Raw genomic sequence first — 18,452 nt, 5'->3', positions numbered from 1 at the left:
CAGAGGAGAGAATGGCTGGCCTATGGCTGGCCTATTAACCATTGCGGATGCTCTTATAATTAGGTGAAATTTGTAGACCACGTCCTCGTAGATATTTTTGATACTTGTGTTATTAATTATTTCGTAGTCGTCGCTGCTCCTCATGCTTCTCTAGAAACCGAGCCAAAGATGATTGAAATTATATAACTGAATCGTTGATCGGATTACTCTGCGGTTCGAATGGAAAATCTTAGGATGCAAAATATTGATGGGTGCAGGATCGATGCAGAGAGACTTCTTTTGAGGTATCGTGTGATAATGGAAGGTTTGGGATCATATAATATGAAGTGGTTACAGCATCCACGGTGTTTTGAAGAAGGTCCGCCTGATCCGCGATTTTCGTCCTCGTCAGGGAGTATTTTTTTATTTTCTATCTATAAATACACCTCATTTTCACTAATTTCACCCACAACTCTCACACATCTCTCAACCAAACATCTCTCTTTCACTCACCACTCTTTTAAAATGTTTCCCGGTGAGGATCCAAATTGGGCTATGGAACGCATAATGTTTGCTTTAGGGGACCAGATTCTCACGGGTATTTGTGCAATACAAGAGCAAGAGCAGGTCCCAAGGTCCATCCACCACCAGACATTCGTCCGCCGAGAGCATGACCTAGCTCATCAACGTCTGTTCGAAGACTACTTCGCCGATGAACCCACCCCGATGAACCACGGTGGGGGACCGATGGTTTATAAAAAAGTCAAATTCGAATTTTGAACTGAGAGACAAAAGGGTCGAGATTTTGATTGATCTCTCGTTTTTAACCAGAGGAAGAGGAATCATAACCAGCTACCTGTACAATTTGTCTCCAATAAAGATTTTTATAAACAAGTTTGTTCTACTCACGAGCTATCTAACAAATGTGTCTTTTTCGACTATATTAAAATGGTCCATTGTGTCATTAAAGAACAAAGGAAATGGTCCCATAAAACTGAATTTGAACTGCTAATTCTTTCATAGTTTTATGGAAAGTATTAATTTCAAGATGGATCAAACCGACAACATTTCATGTAGAAAATTTGATTAAATTATATTCTCTTTTATAAAAATATATGCACTCTATTTGTAGAAAGTCATATTAATTTAATAATCAATAATGTTTTGGAGACATAATATCTAAGACATAATGAGGTTAAAGTAGTCATTTTAGATTGTTTTATATTTTTATTTAAATAAATGTTTTGTACATATACCATACTACCCTTGTGCATATAAAAACATTTATTTATATTTAAAAATTATTTGCTCAAGAAAGTTGTGTGCATTTATATGAATGACATGATTTAAGCAAATATTCTCTCTAATCTCACATTAATCTCCAATCTCTCAACCTAATATCTCGATTGCATCATACATTGGATTTATTCTAATTTAGTGAATTTAAACTTTATTTTAAACAATACATTATACAATTAAATTTTTTTTAAATTCTAAACTTATAGGTACTAAATAGATTTGATACTCAATCTTAATTTTATTATTACAAAACATTATTGAATCTAGAATTTATATTTATAAAATTAATAAATCAATTTAATTGCTTGAGTTGTTATAGCATCAAATAAAGATTCAAAATTTATACATGCTTTATTTATTTTATTAATGGACAAAATGTTAGGGAACAACAATTTAAATTTGTATACTAGAATTAAATTGTTACATGGTGTCAAAATAATGTGTTTTAGAATTTTAGAATTTAGAATTTTAAACATTATTATAAAAAAAAAAAAAAATTGATGTGAGTGACTATTACTATTTCGTTGAACAATGACACTAAGAAATTAAGTATGTATATGCATGCAATCATTTTTATGATTCGGGATTTTAGTAATTATTTAATACTGATAAAATAATTGACGCAAATGACTATTATCATTTCATTAGATGATACAAGTATTAATTCAGTACTATATAACATATGTATACTACTAGAGTACTATTTTACAATTTAGAATTTTAAACATTATTGTACAAAAAAAAAAGTTGATGTGAGTGACTATTACTATTTCGTTGAACAATGACACTAAGAAATCAAGTATGTATATGCATGCAATCATTTTTATGATTCGGGATTTTAGTAATTATTTAATACTGATAAAATAATTTGACGCAAATGACTATTATCCTTTCATGAGATGATACAAGTATTAATTCAGTACTATATAACATATGTATACTACTGGAGTACTATTTTTACAATTTAGAATTTTAAACATTATTATACAAAAAAAAAAAAGTTAATGTGAGTGACTATTACTATTTCGTTGAACAATGGCACTAAGAAATCAAGTATGTATATGCATGCAATCATTTTTATGATTCAGGATTTTAGTAATTATTTAATACTGATAAAATAATTTGACGCAAATGACTATTATCCTTTCATGAGATGATACAAGTATTAATTCAGTACTATATAACATATGTATACTACTGGAGTACTATTTTAGAATTTAGAATTTTAAACATTATTATACACAAAAAATAAAAAGTTGATGTGAGTGACTATTACTATTTCGTTGGATGAAAACAATTAAAAATTAAACATATTTATGTACGTATATACTTTTTACAATAGAACTTTAATTATTATTTCATAATAAAATAATTGGAACAAGGTCCATAAATTAATTATTTATTGTTAAACAAGGAAAGACGTGTAGAAAATCACTCACAATAATCCTCCAGGAATAGATTGATTCAATTAGGGAATAGCTTGATACTAATAATATTTGCTATCAAATATTCGCTAGATTAACGAAGAAACTTTATAATCCTATTTAGTGTCATAGTGAATATTCTTTTTTTTTCGCATACTAATAATTTTTGTTATCAAATATTTGCTACATTAACTCATAAATTACTTTTTTATATCCATTTTTTAATAGTAGTACTGGTTTTATTGCTTAGTAGGTGTATATATAATACTTCTGATTTTCTTTTCCAGAATCGTCCACCAACTGTTAGCTATATTGTCGAAAAAACTTTATTCCCCTACACCTATTTATATACCACACAAAGGCTATCATATATCATTTGAATTTTTCTGAAAAATACAACTAAAGATTCTATAGGGATAAATCAACAAATAATTCATAGCCTCAAGTCATCTCAGTAAAACATAAACGCAAGATCAAAAGAAAGAATACAAACTAAAGCATCTCAAAAATGAAAATAACGAAAGCAAAACTCATCCTGCAAGAGAAATCATACATCACTATTAAGGCAGTAAATCTCTTAAAATAATCCAGCAACCACATAAGACGATCATATGTATAAAAAATCCATCAATTAAAGGTAAAGATAAACAAACCATCTCAATTCCCAGACATCAAAACAGGGCATGAACTGAATTGAAACAGAATCATCACAATGAAAAAAAAAACTCAAGCAACTCCTTGACCACGATTCTAACGTCGTCCACGAGCACCTGTTCTTCCTCTACCACGCCTATTACGAGTTGTGTTAATTTCTAAATTTGATCGAAGCCTCATGTCTGCTCTCGGCCGTCCGCGAGGAATACTCACCAGCGGATCTAGTATAGCAGGCGGATTATTAGAAAAATGCGTGCATTCTCACCATTGGGACTTGGATTCGAAATTAACCCACCACGATTAATATTCATTATATCCACCAATAACTTTTCGTGAGCTTCTTTCACCATCTTTATCGCCCGTGGGTCAGTTATAGCTGCATCAACACATTTTACAAAGCTTCTTTCCATATCTTGAAACGCTTTGAACTCTTCGGTCATGTGAGGATAACCACCTGCAAAAACAATACTAGAATGTGGTCTATACTCTCTTGCCCGCCATCTTTTCATGATGTAACGATCGTGTACATGATTAATATCTTTGTACACCAAAACTTTCAAGATATGAACGGAAAATATGCCTTTTAATTCATACCTACGACAGTTGCAGCTTATATATTCCCCAAAAGGACGATACTCGACGGTGTAAGTGTATTCCTTGTGAAAAACATTCTGCACTAATCGCATCTCCTTTATCTTGCAACGATGCACACCATCTTCACCAATTGCGACATCTTCCACATTACAACTACTAATTTTATTGATTTCCACTTGCAACAAGAGGCCGATGTTATGAGTGTATTCACCTAGCAATTGTTTCTCCCATTGAAAAGTTGACACTGGTTTCAGCATCACGCACTTGGACTGGTAATCAGCGTTCATCTCCTTCTGAATTTTGTTTTGAATAGCGATCTCGTAATGTTCCACAAACAGTTTCAGCGTGCTCTTCGAGTTCACAAAACCATCAAAGAATGCGTGCATAGATTCACTTCGTTGGGTCGATACCATACCAGCCCAAAAAATATGATTCAAATAGATGGGTGTCCAATTCTCCTTTTCATCAAACAAATCTTTCAACCACCTATTGTTATGAAGACTGTGTTTAGATAGAAAATCTGTCCACCTTGACTCAAATTCTGCAATACTGAGACTATCATATATCGTTGAGTAGAAATCAGACGAACAGCTGCGAAAACCAGCCACACCTTTGAACTTCTGTGGAATTTTACAGGTAATATGCCATAGACAAAGTCTATGTATAGTCATTGGAAAAACAGCCTTCACGGCAATATTATACTCTCACATTGATCTGTCAGCATTGCTGTAGGTTGAACACCTTTCATGGCCAGTAACCAGTTGCTAAAGAACCATTTAAATGATTCGGACTGCTCGTGACTCAATAAACCACATCCCAATAATATAGATTGGTTATGTTGGTTAACTCCGACAACCGTCGCCAACGGCATCTTGTATTTGTTTACAAGGTAAGTTGTATCGAAACTCACATCGTGGAACTCTTCGTACGCAGCTATACTACGAGGATGTACCCACATCACATTACGCAGACGTCCTTCATCGTCAACATCCGTAATGTGAAAAAAGTTTTTATCTTGCAGTTGCATCCTCAAAAACAGCCCGTGTATAGGTTCGGCCTCCCCATCTCCAAGTCTCAACCTTCTCCTTTTATCTATGAAGTTCCTACATACTCGCTCAGTGACACCTAGATTCTGAGGACCTCCGGCCATAACTTCTAGAGTCCTCACGTTTTTACAAGTCCTATAGCCTGCAATATCTCGACTTTCCAGCAAGCGTTTCATGTGCAAACTTAACTCGGTTACCCGGCATAAACATTGACAATTGCGGCTCAAGACTGTGATTGTGATTCAACTCAACATTCGACACAATCACTTTACCATTAGTCTTCACAATGCAATTAACATGAGCCGGACACTGCGTTTGTCTGGTAAACTTCATAATTACATCCTTAGGCTTTCGCCCTTTGAAGCAAGCAAGCACGTAATACTTAGACGATGAGCTACGTATTGCAACAGAAAAGCCTTGCAGCTTCGCATAATCTTGATAGGCTTTCATAAGGCTCTCTTTTGAATCATATTCCATTCCCTTCATAGGAGCCATGTTGGCTATAAGATCTTCACCCGAAACATCATCATCATCGTTGCCGTCTACACCATTAGAATCTAGGATCACAGTAGCTTCTTCTTCTCTGTTGTTATTTTCGCCATCTCCTTCTATCACATCATCTCCTTCTTCATTATTGTTGTTACCTTCCTCTTCCACTGTCACATCATATTCTTCTTCACCATTGTTGTTATCCTCTTCCGATAACTCATGATTGTCGCCAAAAATTTCCTCATATATCTCGTTCATCATACCCGAACACAGGATTTGATCGAACTCGCACCTAAGCCAACAATGGAGTAAATGTAAATATGTTATCATGGATAAAATCAACGGCTAAAAAAGGGAAGAAAAGAAGCATTAGAAAATTGAAATCAAGGATAAAATCAGCGGCCAAAAAAGAGGTTCCAATGCCAATAGAAAAGAAATTAAATAATTAAAATTCGAAATAAAATTTATTTCTTCTACTCACATCAACACTAGTGACGATGAGAGTAGTACCAAAACCCAAACAAGTTCCATTTAATAATAGTCTAAGTAATAATATTATAATATTATTATTTCATTGTGATTAACAAGTACTCCATCTTCGTCTTCTCTAGACATCGCGAAACCAACTATGGCTGCTTTCTCTGCACTTGAGAAATTTCAACTCAGTCCTTTGTTATACTCCAATTTCTATCCATTTAATCTTCCATAACACTAACTTGGTAAGGGCTGAACTCAATTTTCCAAAATTGAGAAAATTTTGTTTATAGAAAAATTATTAAAATAGACATTTGGGTAAGGGCTTAACCATGAGCGTAGAAATGCTTGACCATGAACATGTATAAGAAGCCTAAAACACATATAAATAAGAGCATAGGGGCGGTACCTTTGATGTTTTCTTATATCGTGGCACCAATGATTTGGATGAACAAGGCTGAAGATGCCGCAACCTGCGACGCGGAGGGCCGGACGGTGGAGGCTGGTCGACGGAGACGGTGGAGGCTGGTGATACGCCCGGATTTTGCACTGTTTTAAGGCCATTATTTGGTCCGTTTTTGTTATCAAAATCACTCTACATGTCCATTATTTGCATATTCTATACATTTTGGTATTTTGACGTGTTTTGTGAGAAATGTGCATATTTGAGCCGAAAAGGGGAGTAAAAACGCATAGTCCGGAAATCTGGAGTCGACGGCGACCGCCGACCGCCGCGCAAGTTAAGTACGGCGACCGCGGGCGCCCGGCGGTCGTAGCTATGTGGCGGCCCGCCTCGGAAATTTACGCTAGGAGAAGAGTCTCGCCGGCGACCGCCGGAGGACATGTGGCGGTCCGCCACCGAAGGGTCGAATCTCTGGACTCCAACGCGGCGACCGCCGGCTGCCTGTGCGGCGGCCCACCGGAGAAAGGCGGCGAATCCGACCAGCCCTAGATTTGCTCCAAGATTTACCAAATTTTGAAGATCTTTTCCTTCTATGATGGGGAATAATCTTCCCCTATAAATAGGACCTCAAGCTTCATCAAAAGAGTTTTTTTTTGGACACACAACAAGAACACATTCATAGAGATCAAAAGCTAGAGTACTTCAATTGTGCAAGGAGTTGAAGAAGGATTTCAAGAACACCAAGAACGACAAGGATTCAACCTACGAGTTTTATTTGCTTTAGTTTTATGTTCAAATTGCTTTCCCTTCAATCTATGTTTTTAGTTTATTCACCATGTGTAACTAAACTCATAGGATTCTAGGGATGTGTTAGTAGCAACTTTGGTTATACAATTCCGTTTTCTATTTAATATCCGTTTTGTTTTTACTTTGTTTCTTCCCTAAGTTAATCATGATGCTTCATAATTGAGTGACACAATTATGTATGATTCAATACAACTTGCTTCATAACTGTGACAGAGTTCTAGCGAGTTAGATCCACTTAGTAGACACTACAGTTAGCTTCCTTTAATACGGCACTGTTAATTGAGAGTGAGGACTTTTCAAGGGTCTTAGGAGCTTTTTGGAGTTACGTGTTAGGATTGAAAACCCTAATGTTAGTAATCAACGTTTGTATCGCATGAGCATAAGCTAGGTGACTCGTCCTTTCAAAGTATTAACTGTGCTAGGGTATTGTAGTTTGGAATTTGTATAACCATAAAAGTGAAAGCACATCCCTGGAATTCCCTTATCTCTATACTTTTCTCTCCGTGATTTGCTTGCATTTAGTTGTTTACTGTTTTTAATATTTACTGTTTTCAAAAGTTTCCAAAAATTCTTGTTTCTCCAGATAGTAATTGAGTTCTAGTAGAAGATAGACACTTTGTGTACATCTTCCCCGTGTTCGATACCCGGTACTAACCTTTTGCTATACTATACCTACTCTGTATACTTGCAGGTATTTATAGTGCAAATAAAAAGTGCATCAGCTGGTCGACAGATGGATGAGTGAAGATATTCTGCCGTTGTAAATCCTTATTTTTAATTGAGTGTATTAAGTAAAAGAGTATAATTTGATATGAGTTTGACTTTGATAATATTTAATTGATGTATATTTTGATGAAAGATAGTATTTTGATATGCCTTTCCTTTTATGATTATTTGATTTATATTTATTTATTCAATTATTATTTAATTCAAAATAAGGGTATATTAGTCCATATTATAATTTGGTTTATGTCAAATTGACATAAGGGTATTATGTCATGGAGACATTATGTCTCTAAATCATCACTCTTTAATAATATAGGTTCCACTATCCACTAACATTACTTTAACTACTATTCTCCTCCTCACTCTTACTTTACCATATCATTCTTCTAATCTCTCTTACTTTATCAATTTTATGTTAATTCTCGTGCCATTTAATTTTTTTTAGGACAGAGAGAGTGATATGATAGGCTCTAATTAATAACCGGTTAGCTAGATAATAAGAGCACTTATCACCCCTAAGAGCATCTCCATTGCAAATAGGCCAGCCATAGGCCAGCCACTTTCTCTCTCTGCCACGTCAGCAGCACTAAAAAATCACCTGCCACATCAGATTTAGGCCAGCCATAGGCCAGCCGCAATAAAAATAATTCAAAATATACTACAATTACGTCATTAAAATTACGATTAAATTACTGAATTAAATTTACGAGACATATACGGGAAAATTCATTAATTGTATTTAAATAAAAAAAAGTACATTAACTAAAAATCAAAAAAATTACATAATAAAAAAAATCCGGGCTTCCACACACGAGCCAACGCCCCACTCTACTCCTCACTAATTTATTAAAAAAATACATTAAAAAATGGTAGTATTACATGTTTCTGTTTTAGGTCTTAATTTTGTATTGGGCTAGTTGTTGTTGTCCATCGCTAGATGTTGCTCTTATACAAAAATTTAGAGATAGAGAAAATCGCGTTTATATAGTTTTTTAAAATTTTAAAAAAAAAGAATTAAAAAATAAAAATAAAAAATAGCGCTGGCCGATCGGCACGCCACAATGGCGGCCATCGCTACGCGATCGGCCAGCCTACACCGCTTTTTTCGTCGATTTGGCGCTGGCTTGCTCCAATGGTTCGGCTAGCTACCGGCTAGCGACGCGAATCGGCTAGCCGGTTGGCTAGCCGACATTGGAGATGCTCTAAAAGTACCATGATTAACTCATTATATTACTCCCTCCGTCCCCCATTAGGAGTCACACTTTGACCGGACACGTGTTTCAAGAAATGTAAAGAAAAGTTAGTTTGAAAAAGTTATTGGAATGTGAGACCCATTTTTTTATATTGGTTTTATAATAAAATGTGAGTGAATTGAGTTAGTGGAATGTGGGACCTACTTACCATTTATGGTAAAAATGAAGTGTGACTCTTAATTGAGAACGAACCGAAATAGAAAAGTGTGACTCTTAATAGGAGACAGAGGGAGTATTTTATTGTGAGAGTGTTAAAACTAACTAATGAAAAAGTGATTGAGTCCACTGATAACTTTTTTTCTCATAATTCTGCTGTAAATTTGGAAATTTTAGTAACAATTACTCCCTCCGCTCCCATAAAATAAAAATATATGCACTTTTTATTTTCGTCCATTACATAAAAATATATACATTCCATTTTAAAAAAATTTATATTAATTTAATAATATAAGTCCTATCGTATATTCACTATTTTAAATTTTAAAAATCATTCTCATCCTCAATTTTACTTTACCAATTTTATAAACGGGAGGGAAACAATAAAACAAGAGTTATATTTTAATTTGTCAATCACAGTTGAATGGGCAGTTAACAAATCAAGTAAATTTTGATATTGATGCGGAGGTGATATGTGGCATAAGGGTGATAAACGTGGTACGCTTTCATAGAACGAAACTTAGAATCACATTATGAATGTATGGCTATCAATTATTTATGGATTTGATAAGGATATTTGCTCTGCACTCTCTTAATCATTTATTTTATTACTCATCCATTCCATAATAATAGAGTTATTTTGTCATTTTGATATGTTCTATAGTAATACAACTATTTCCCTTTTTAGTAAAAGTCAACACATTTTTCCACACATACTTTACTCTCTCTTACTTTATTCTCTGTTCATCTCTCTACCTTTTTCATTTTTCACTTTACTCTCTCTTCACTTAACCCTCACCTAACACAATTTTTCTTAATCTCCGCGTCGAAAAGAAACACCTCCATTACTATGGAACGGAGGGAGTACTATTCATGAATATCATAATTTCATTTATTCTCATTTTTAATTTTAATTTATTTATTATGAAATTAAAAGTAATTATAATTTCAATTTAGTTAAAATATGAGATTCAATAAAAAGTTTATACTCACATACAAATTAATTTTAGTTAAATTTTTTAAAATGGTATTCTAATTAAATTCATATTTTAACAAAAGTATAAACATGTTATTTCAAAAGAAAAGTGAACGCAATAAAATGAGAAAAATATAATAAAAATAAAAAACAAATTGTTGGGTTCAAACCTTGAACCCACAATCCGTAAAACTTTCCAAGTTATATATACCATTATATTAAACTTTGATTTTGTATTGGAATTAAATAAATTAATATAAAGCAATAAAAACTCTCTTTAAGTATAATAAAGCAAACACATCAAAATCATAAGGAGAATTGGTGTTGAACCTATCCGTAAAAGAACTATTTGTCCCACATCGAAATTATAAGGAAGGTTGAAGTTGAAAATTTAAAATTAATTAAAGGTTTACTCAAACGGGGAGTGATCAATTGCTAACTCATCATTTAATTGCTAATTGCAACTAATTTAAGGCCACATGATTTTAAAAAACGTGTGGTCTACAATTTGCCACGTGTAATTTTCGTTTTTATTAATTAAATCGAAAAAAATTTAAAAAAAAAACGCCAAATTAGGATTTTGAATGAAAATGTCAATATAGTGTTTCGAAAATATCAACACAATGCTTTGAGAATGTCAACACAAATTTAGGATTGATATTGTATATGCTTTATATTGACATATTATCTTAGCTGTATTGACATTAGCCTGTGTACGAAAAATACGAAAATTCTAGATTTTTTTTTTCAAATTTTGACGTCGGAACATTTGCATGTAGTATATCGTTGGAATCCTTATAAAATTATCTTTAATTTGATATATGTTATATGAATTTAAAGTTTTGAGATTTCTTTTAAAAGTTAGTTATAACTAACTTGACATTAATACCCCTATTGATATTTTTTGGAATTAATCATATGGTCTTATTGACGTTTTTTGTTGACCGTATTGATATTTTGTGGTTGATGATCTAAGCCTTTAATTTGAATATCTAATGGCTATTATTGAGTTGTAGTTAGCAATTAAGCATTGAGTTAGCAATATAACACTTCCCTTACTCAAACAATGCAAAATATACTCCTCTTCTGTAGAAGATTATATACTACTACAAAACATTATCTTTCACTTATTCACATACCCGACTTTAAGTATAGATCATTGCAAAATTATAATTTTATTTTATTTTACTTTAAAAATAGATTTTTTAAAATAGAAATCAATTTTTAATAATTAAAAGTCGATTTTTGATTAAAATCGAACAAAAGAAGCCTACTCGTAGGGAGGGGATGGTTTGAAAATTTAGCTGTGCTAAAAGGAATGGTTTGAAAATTAAATGTTCATGTATATTAGTATAATAACAAATTTCTCATATAGACCCAGTAAATGAGCATCTTGTGATGAAGGGATGATGTGAATCATTCACATCGTTTTTTTTCCCTTGGTTTATGCACTTTTAAATGTTTTATAGACTTAAAATGTTGAGTTTGATTTTATAGGAAGTTAATCAAGGCAAAATGAACGAATGAAGAAAGTCAGAATATAAACATTAATTGTCCTACCAAGATGTAATTGAAATACTCTTATATGAGTATATGATCACCAATGTCTTTATCTTCGAAAGAGCTTTGTGTTACGCGCCCCTATCGAAATCCAATAGAGAAAGTTTATTTTTTTTAGAAAGGAAGAAATTACAACTGATGTCAAGAGGAATTGAACTCAGCACCTTATACAATAATGTCTAAGCTCCTTGTCACTAGGACAATGGCTCTGGACAAGTCCAATAGAGAAAGTTTTGCGTTCGAAAGTTGCTCAGTTCAATAATAAGTGACAAGATTTTTGCAAAAATTCAAGAGTTAGAAGTGCAACTATATACATGCCGTTTGAAGCCCAATTTCTAACTCACTTCAGATAGACTTCAAAATTTCAAATCCTAGCAGATCTAGGGGTTTAGGGTTAAGGGTTTGCCTAAAGATAAGATGTCAATTCTAGCGAATATTAACGCTACCTCTGCGAATATTCAATTTTATGTTTCACAGTCAATAATGACAAAAAAACATAGTACGGACTATTTCCTTAATTAAATTATATAAAGTGCAACTATATACTGTAAATTACTCTTCTATAAGTGAAGGGACAATTTACAAAGCAAGCAAGAACACTAGCATCCCAAGAAATGGCGTTGGCTAATGCAGTAGATACCACCCAAGAGCTTCTGGATGCTCAATCTCATGTTTGGAATCTCATATTCAGCCACATAAGTTCAATGTCCCTTAAATCCGCAATTCAATTAGGCATACCCGATGCCATCCACAAACACAATAAGCCTATCACACTTTCTCAATTAGCCGACGCCCTCTCCATCAACAAAGCCAAATCCCCCGCCCTCTTTCGCCTTATGCGAATTCTTGTCCATTCCAAGATCTTCGACAAGGTTAACATCGAGGACGAGGATGAGGAAGAGGCCTACTCGCTCACAAGGGCTTCGTGTCTCTTGCTGAGAGACGAGCCCTTGAGCTTCGCCCCTTTCGCGCTCACCATAATCGATCCCATCTTAGCGGATCCTTTCCATCATGTGACCGAATGGTTTAAAAATGAAAGCGCTTCTCCATTCTTTACCAGAAATGGGAGTGGTTTATTTGAACTTACAGGAAACGACAGGGTTTTTAATCAAGTATTCAATGAAGGAATGGCTAGTGATGCGAGGTTTGTGGGAAGCATACTTGTGGAAAAATGCAAGCATGTTTTTGAGGGTTTGACATCTTTGGTGGATGTGGGTGGCGGCACTGGCACGGTGGCAAAGGTCGTTGCAGACGCCTTTCCCGGCTTGAAATGCGTGGTGCTCGAGCTCCCCCACGTGATTGCTGGGCTTGAGGGATCTGAGAATCTGAGCTTTGTTAGTGGAGACATGTTTGAGTTCATTCCACCAGCTGATGCAATTTTCTTCAAAGTATGTCATTTCAATATAGTACTATATGTGTATCTTTTAAATCTTAATTGCAATTTTTAAAATTAACCCTTGTAGTACTAATTAACAGTGGATATTCCATGACTGGAGCGATGAAGATTGTATTAAGATTTTGGGAAGATGCAAAGAAGCAATAACTTCAAGCAAAGAGAAAGGTGGAAAAGTGATTATAGTTGATATGGTAGTGGATTGTGAGAAACAAGAAGATGTGGCGATTGAAACTCAGCTGTGTATGGATATGCTGATGATGGCCGTGACTACTGGTAAAGAGAGAAGTGAGAAAGAGTGGGCTAAGCTGTTTTCTGCAGCTGGCTTCCTCAACTACAAGATCACTCCTATCTTGGGGTTGAGGTCTGTAATCGAGGTATTTCTGTCATGATTGATTAATACTAGTGTTAGTATTTCGTTTATGTATAACATTGAATTGGTGCATGTTGCTAGCATTGTGCTTTTTCTTTTTAATGCCGTCTGGACTTGCTAATGTGGAAAAGAGTGCATGCCTCTTGACTACATTATTGTGGTGATGCGTATTTTTTAAAATAACTTTGTGGTGATGGTTATGTAATTTTGAATATTATTGTATTTTGGATATTACTGTGGTGATGCCTATTTAAAATTCCCATACATAAACCACATGTTGCTGCATAGCATACAGCTGTACTGTGCTTTTGATAATTTGTGGTCTACTATTTCATATCAGAAATGTCGGTGCCTTTGATGATTTGTGGCTTGTTTTCATATCAGAAATGTCGATACATCTCTACCTTAATTGATAGGATGTAATTAAGTTCAACTCGACAATGTCAATTCTCCTTCTTTTTCCAAGCGATTTGTATTCCCTTTTGGGACGTTTTGCTAACCATTTTTGACGCAACACGATAATTAGACACTAACAAGCAAGAAGTTAACACAACACGAAAATGCAATTTTTGGATTTGGTCTGTATCAGATCGATCCAATAACAACACAATGATTTCAATTGCATCATACTAGGTTGGGTTATTGTTTAAGAAATAAATCTGTTTTAATTATTTTTATTAATTAAAAAATACAACTATAATTTTTTTTATTTAGATTTAAATTATAATAAAGTTTTAATCGTGTAATATCATGCTCTAGTCATTATTCCAAATGACGTGTCCCATCAATATACAAAAATCTCGTCTTTTAATGATATTAGTGTAGCACCTGTACAATGCACGAAACATGTATTCAGTTTATATTAATCTAAAATTTAAAAAATTAAATAATACTCCATCCATTCTTAAAAAATAGACAAACTTAAACATTACACAAGTTTTAATGTGTAATTGATAAAATAGGAAAGAGATAGAAAAAAATAAGAGGGAAAAAAAAGTAATGAAAGTAGTGTTAGTGGATTGTGGCCACATTATTATTAGTGGCGCAGTGTAATTGATTAGTGATGGTGTCATGTCTTCTTCTCCACCTGCTTATGTGGTTTTCGCCTTTTATTTTGGACTTCCAAATGTTAAACCTTTTACTAATTACAACTTATAGTTGCAACTCACTTTTCTTTATAAAGTCCACTTTTTTTTTCAAAATGATATGAATCATTATGATTCATTTGTGGTGTTACATTTGATACACTATAATAAGAATTTTGTATGGCAATTTTGGTCTGTGGTGATGCATTTGATACACTATAATAAGAATTTTGTATGGCAATTTTGGTTTGTGGTAATACACATGTGTGTTTTTTTATAGCCATTTATTTGTGGTGATAGCGACCACATTATAGTTCAACGAACGATGTGTGTTTTTTTTATAGCCATTTATTTGTGGTGATAGCTACCACATTATAGTTCAACGAACGAAAATAAAACTCCATATCTTAACAAACTAATTACATATACACATTATATTAAATTCCAAAACTTAAATAAACGTGAGCGATTGAGAATACATTTGATTCACAATAATATGAATTTAACTAGGGCATGTTGCATATAAACATAGGAGCAGAAAGGGATCACAATAATTAAGGAAAAACCTCAATAACAGACCTCAATCCTAAGGGAATTATATTATATTTTTGGAATCCAGAAGTATAGAAGATATTGGCCCATTCTTTCTCATTTCTTTCTTTCCCTGTAGCCACAGCCATCATCATAGCATCAAAATGGAGCTTTGTTTCTGTTGCTTTATCTTCCTCTCTCTCAACACCCACAATCATATCCACAACAATCACCTTCTTTCCATCCTTGTTACTCCCATCTATGGCTTCTTTACATTTTTTTAGTATTCTAACACATTCTTCGTCGCTCCAGTCATGCAAAATCCACTGCGAATCGATAGCCAATTGCTTAATACTTATATAGTAGTACTAGCTCATATTATTTGATAAAAACTATATGTTTCATATCTGATTTTGTGTATCTTTGTACAAACTAATTAATTAACACCATTATGTATCAACTTTTCAAAAAGTAAGACTTAAAATTATGTTGCATTTGTGAAGTTGGAAAACAAAAAATTACTATTAATCCCAAATAAAAAGAGGTCACATGTATACCTTGAGAAAAACTGCATCTGCATTCGGAATGAAGTGAAACATGTCCCCACTAACAAAGCTCAACTTGTCAGACCCTTCCAAACCAGCAACAACATGTGGTAGATCCAGCACAACACATTTCAAGCCCGGGAAGGCGGCCCCCACGCCTCTCGCCACGATGCCCATGCCACCTCCGACGTCCACCATCGTTTCCAGCCCTTCAAAAACTTGCTTGCATTCTTGAACAAGTATACGAGTCACAAGTCTTGCATCAGTCGCCATTGCCTCATTTAACAGTTGATTGAGGCTTTGGTCGACCCCAGCGTACTCCCAAATATTTCTCCCATTTTTAGTGATAAATGGAGAGGGGTTATCATCGCTAAACCATTCACCCACGTGATGGAATGGATCAACAAAGGTGGGGTCGATCATGGCTACTACAAAAGTCGCCATGCTCAAGGGCTCGTCTCTCACAAGGAGACGAGAAGCACGTGTGAGACAATAAGCCTCCTCCTCATCCTCATCCTCCTTCTCGTCCTCAGACAAGGTCTTCTTGACCTTGTCAAAGAAGTTGGAATGAACTAGAATCCGCATTAGACGAAAGAGGCCATTGGATTTGGCCTTGTTGATGGAGAGGGCGCTACCTAGTTGGGAAAGCGTCATAGGGGCGCCGTGTTTGTGGATGGAATCGGGTATGCCTAATTGAACCGCGCATTTTAGGGACATCGAGTTTATGTAGTTGAAAGTGTGTTTCCAGACATGAGCTTGGGCATCAAGGAGATCTTGTGTAGATTCTAAGCCATTAAGGAATGCCATTTTTGTTGATGATACTTTTTTCATGTGATCATGTGAAATAATTATTTTTTGCTAGCCCTATTATAGAAGAAGAAACATTATTGGATTTGATGGGGGTAGATTAATGTATATGCTTGAATTGAATTGGAAGTTTCATATATAATCAGAGTTTAAGTAAGATATACTAGTACTATATTCGTTGGGAAGATTATTTGCATGATTACTCATTATTGCTTGAACTTGACAATGATTACTTCATTATTGCTTGAACTTGACCAACAGATCGAGGTATTAAATATTATTGATTGAGCTACAGGAATTGCATGATTCATGAGAATAATACTATTGGGACAGATCGAGGTATTAAATATTATTGATTGAGCTACAGGAATTGCATGATTCATGAGAATAATACTATTGGGATTAATGAATCAAGTGATTCATTAAAAAATTGCCTACTTTTGTTTATAATTTGAAGTATTTGTTGCAAAAGTACGTAGTACTGTTTGGTGCCCCGTCAATAAAAGGGATGTTACTTGTTAGGACCTAGTTAAATTGATGAAAAATTGATAAAGTTACAAGAGAGAATGAGAAAAAGTATAAATTAAGAGAGATATGAAGAAAAAGTAAGTAAAGTATAAGAGAGAAACTCACCATTTTAAAAAATTGGACTATTTTTTGTGGATATCCCAAGATGGCAAAATGAGACTATTTTCCATAGATAGAGAGTATCTCTTTCTAATATCCGTGCCGAAAAAAATAACTCTACTACTATGGAACGGAGAAAGCACTATATAACTGGAAAATAATACTTCCATCCATTCCAAGTCCACTATATATAAGTTGGGCACATCCGACTGATTCATTAATTTTTTAAGCAAAAAACAATACTCTCTCATAAAAATATATGCACTTTTCATTTGTTTCATAAAAATCTGAATATTTTTATTAAAAGGTTTAAAATACACCAATTATTTTCTCCCATTTTCGACATTTTCTTAGTACTGATAAGATTGCTCAACCATAAATAATTAAGCTTGCACGCAATACTGTACAGCTGTATATACAAATACTTGTAGTCTATATATGCTTTCTTCCGCGACAAATTTACAAATTAATACTCCGTATATTAATTGTCAGTTCGTCCATTCCCTTTAATTATTAATTTTTTGTTACAGCTATAAACATCCATGTATATGCGTGTCTGGCATAGTCCCTGAGTGTTCAAATAGGAAATAGCAGGTTTCCTAGATCCAGCAAGTCCACTAGATCACTCGGTCTAGGAATTCGTGGGTCGCGAGGAATACCGGTCGTCGGACACACAGAGCACTTTTTCTTTCAAAAACCCTCAACCACTTTACTAAACCTAGTATAGGGAAGTAGGGATCGATCCCACAGAGAAGGATGCGTAATACTCATGTTCAAGGATTTGGGAGTGTTTTTTTTTTTTTTTGGTGTTGGCTGCTGCCACTCATTTTCTTGGGTTGAGGAAAATCAAAATTAACTTGACTTGGAAACTTTTAAAAATTCTTAAACTAACAGCTAGACCTAGGCAAAATCATGAAAGAGCGTAGTAGAGGAAATTTAACTATCCGACACTTGATCTAAGAAAACCTCTACACTACTAGACCTAGGAAATAAAGCTACTGTGGGGACCATGTCTGAAAAAGCAAGGTACAAATGAAAAGTTGGCAGAATAACTAACTCTTGTACTAACTGATTCCACATCAAACACCTCAACATCAAAATAAACAGAGATCGACATAACAAATGAAGAAATAAGCTAACAGCAGAGAGATCTATGCAAAATGACTTGAAATTTAACCACTAAACGCAGATCCACGAACGGTAAAACAATTAAGCATCATCAACATCAAGGTCGACTCCCAAAAGTGAAGT

At 34.2% G+C, this 18,452-nt stretch overlaps 2 protein-coding genes across 2 annotated transcripts; one reads left to right on the top strand and one right to left on the bottom strand.

The window, feature by feature from the left end:
* The first annotated feature begins 12,417 nt into the window (after nt 1-12,417).
* On the top strand, nt 12,418-13,900 carry LOC125193270 (8-hydroxyquercetin 8-O-methyltransferase-like). The gene is made up of 2 exons (XM_048091040.1): nt 12,418-13,228; nt 13,317-13,900. The coding sequence occupies exons 1-2, from the start codon at nt 12,455-12,457 to the stop codon at nt 13,623-13,625; spliced, it is 1,083 nt and encodes a 360-aa protein (XP_047946997.1). The 5' UTR covers nt 12,418-12,454; the 3' UTR covers nt 13,626-13,900.
* A 1,202-nt stretch (nt 13,901-15,102) lies between these two features.
* LOC125197164 (8-hydroxyquercetin 8-O-methyltransferase-like) lies at nt 15,103-16,659 on the bottom strand. The gene is made up of 2 exons (XM_048095875.1): nt 15,780-16,659; nt 15,103-15,548 (listed from the first exon to the last, which is right to left on the bottom strand). Exons 1-2 carry the CDS (start codon nt 16,596-16,598, stop codon nt 15,246-15,248), a joined length of 1,122 nt encoding a protein of 373 aa, XP_047951832.1. The 5' UTR covers nt 16,599-16,659; the 3' UTR covers nt 15,103-15,245.
* Nucleotides 16,660-18,452: the final 1,793 nt, after the last annotated feature.

This window comes from Salvia hispanica, chromosome 6 (genome assembly GCF_023119035.1).
Source record: "Salvia hispanica cultivar TCC Black 2014 chromosome 6, UniMelb_Shisp_WGS_1.0, whole genome shotgun sequence".
Lineage (NCBI taxonomy): Eukaryota > Viridiplantae > Streptophyta > Magnoliopsida > Lamiales > Lamiaceae > Salvia > Salvia hispanica.
This window is presented reverse-complemented; position numbering and strand designations above follow the sequence as displayed.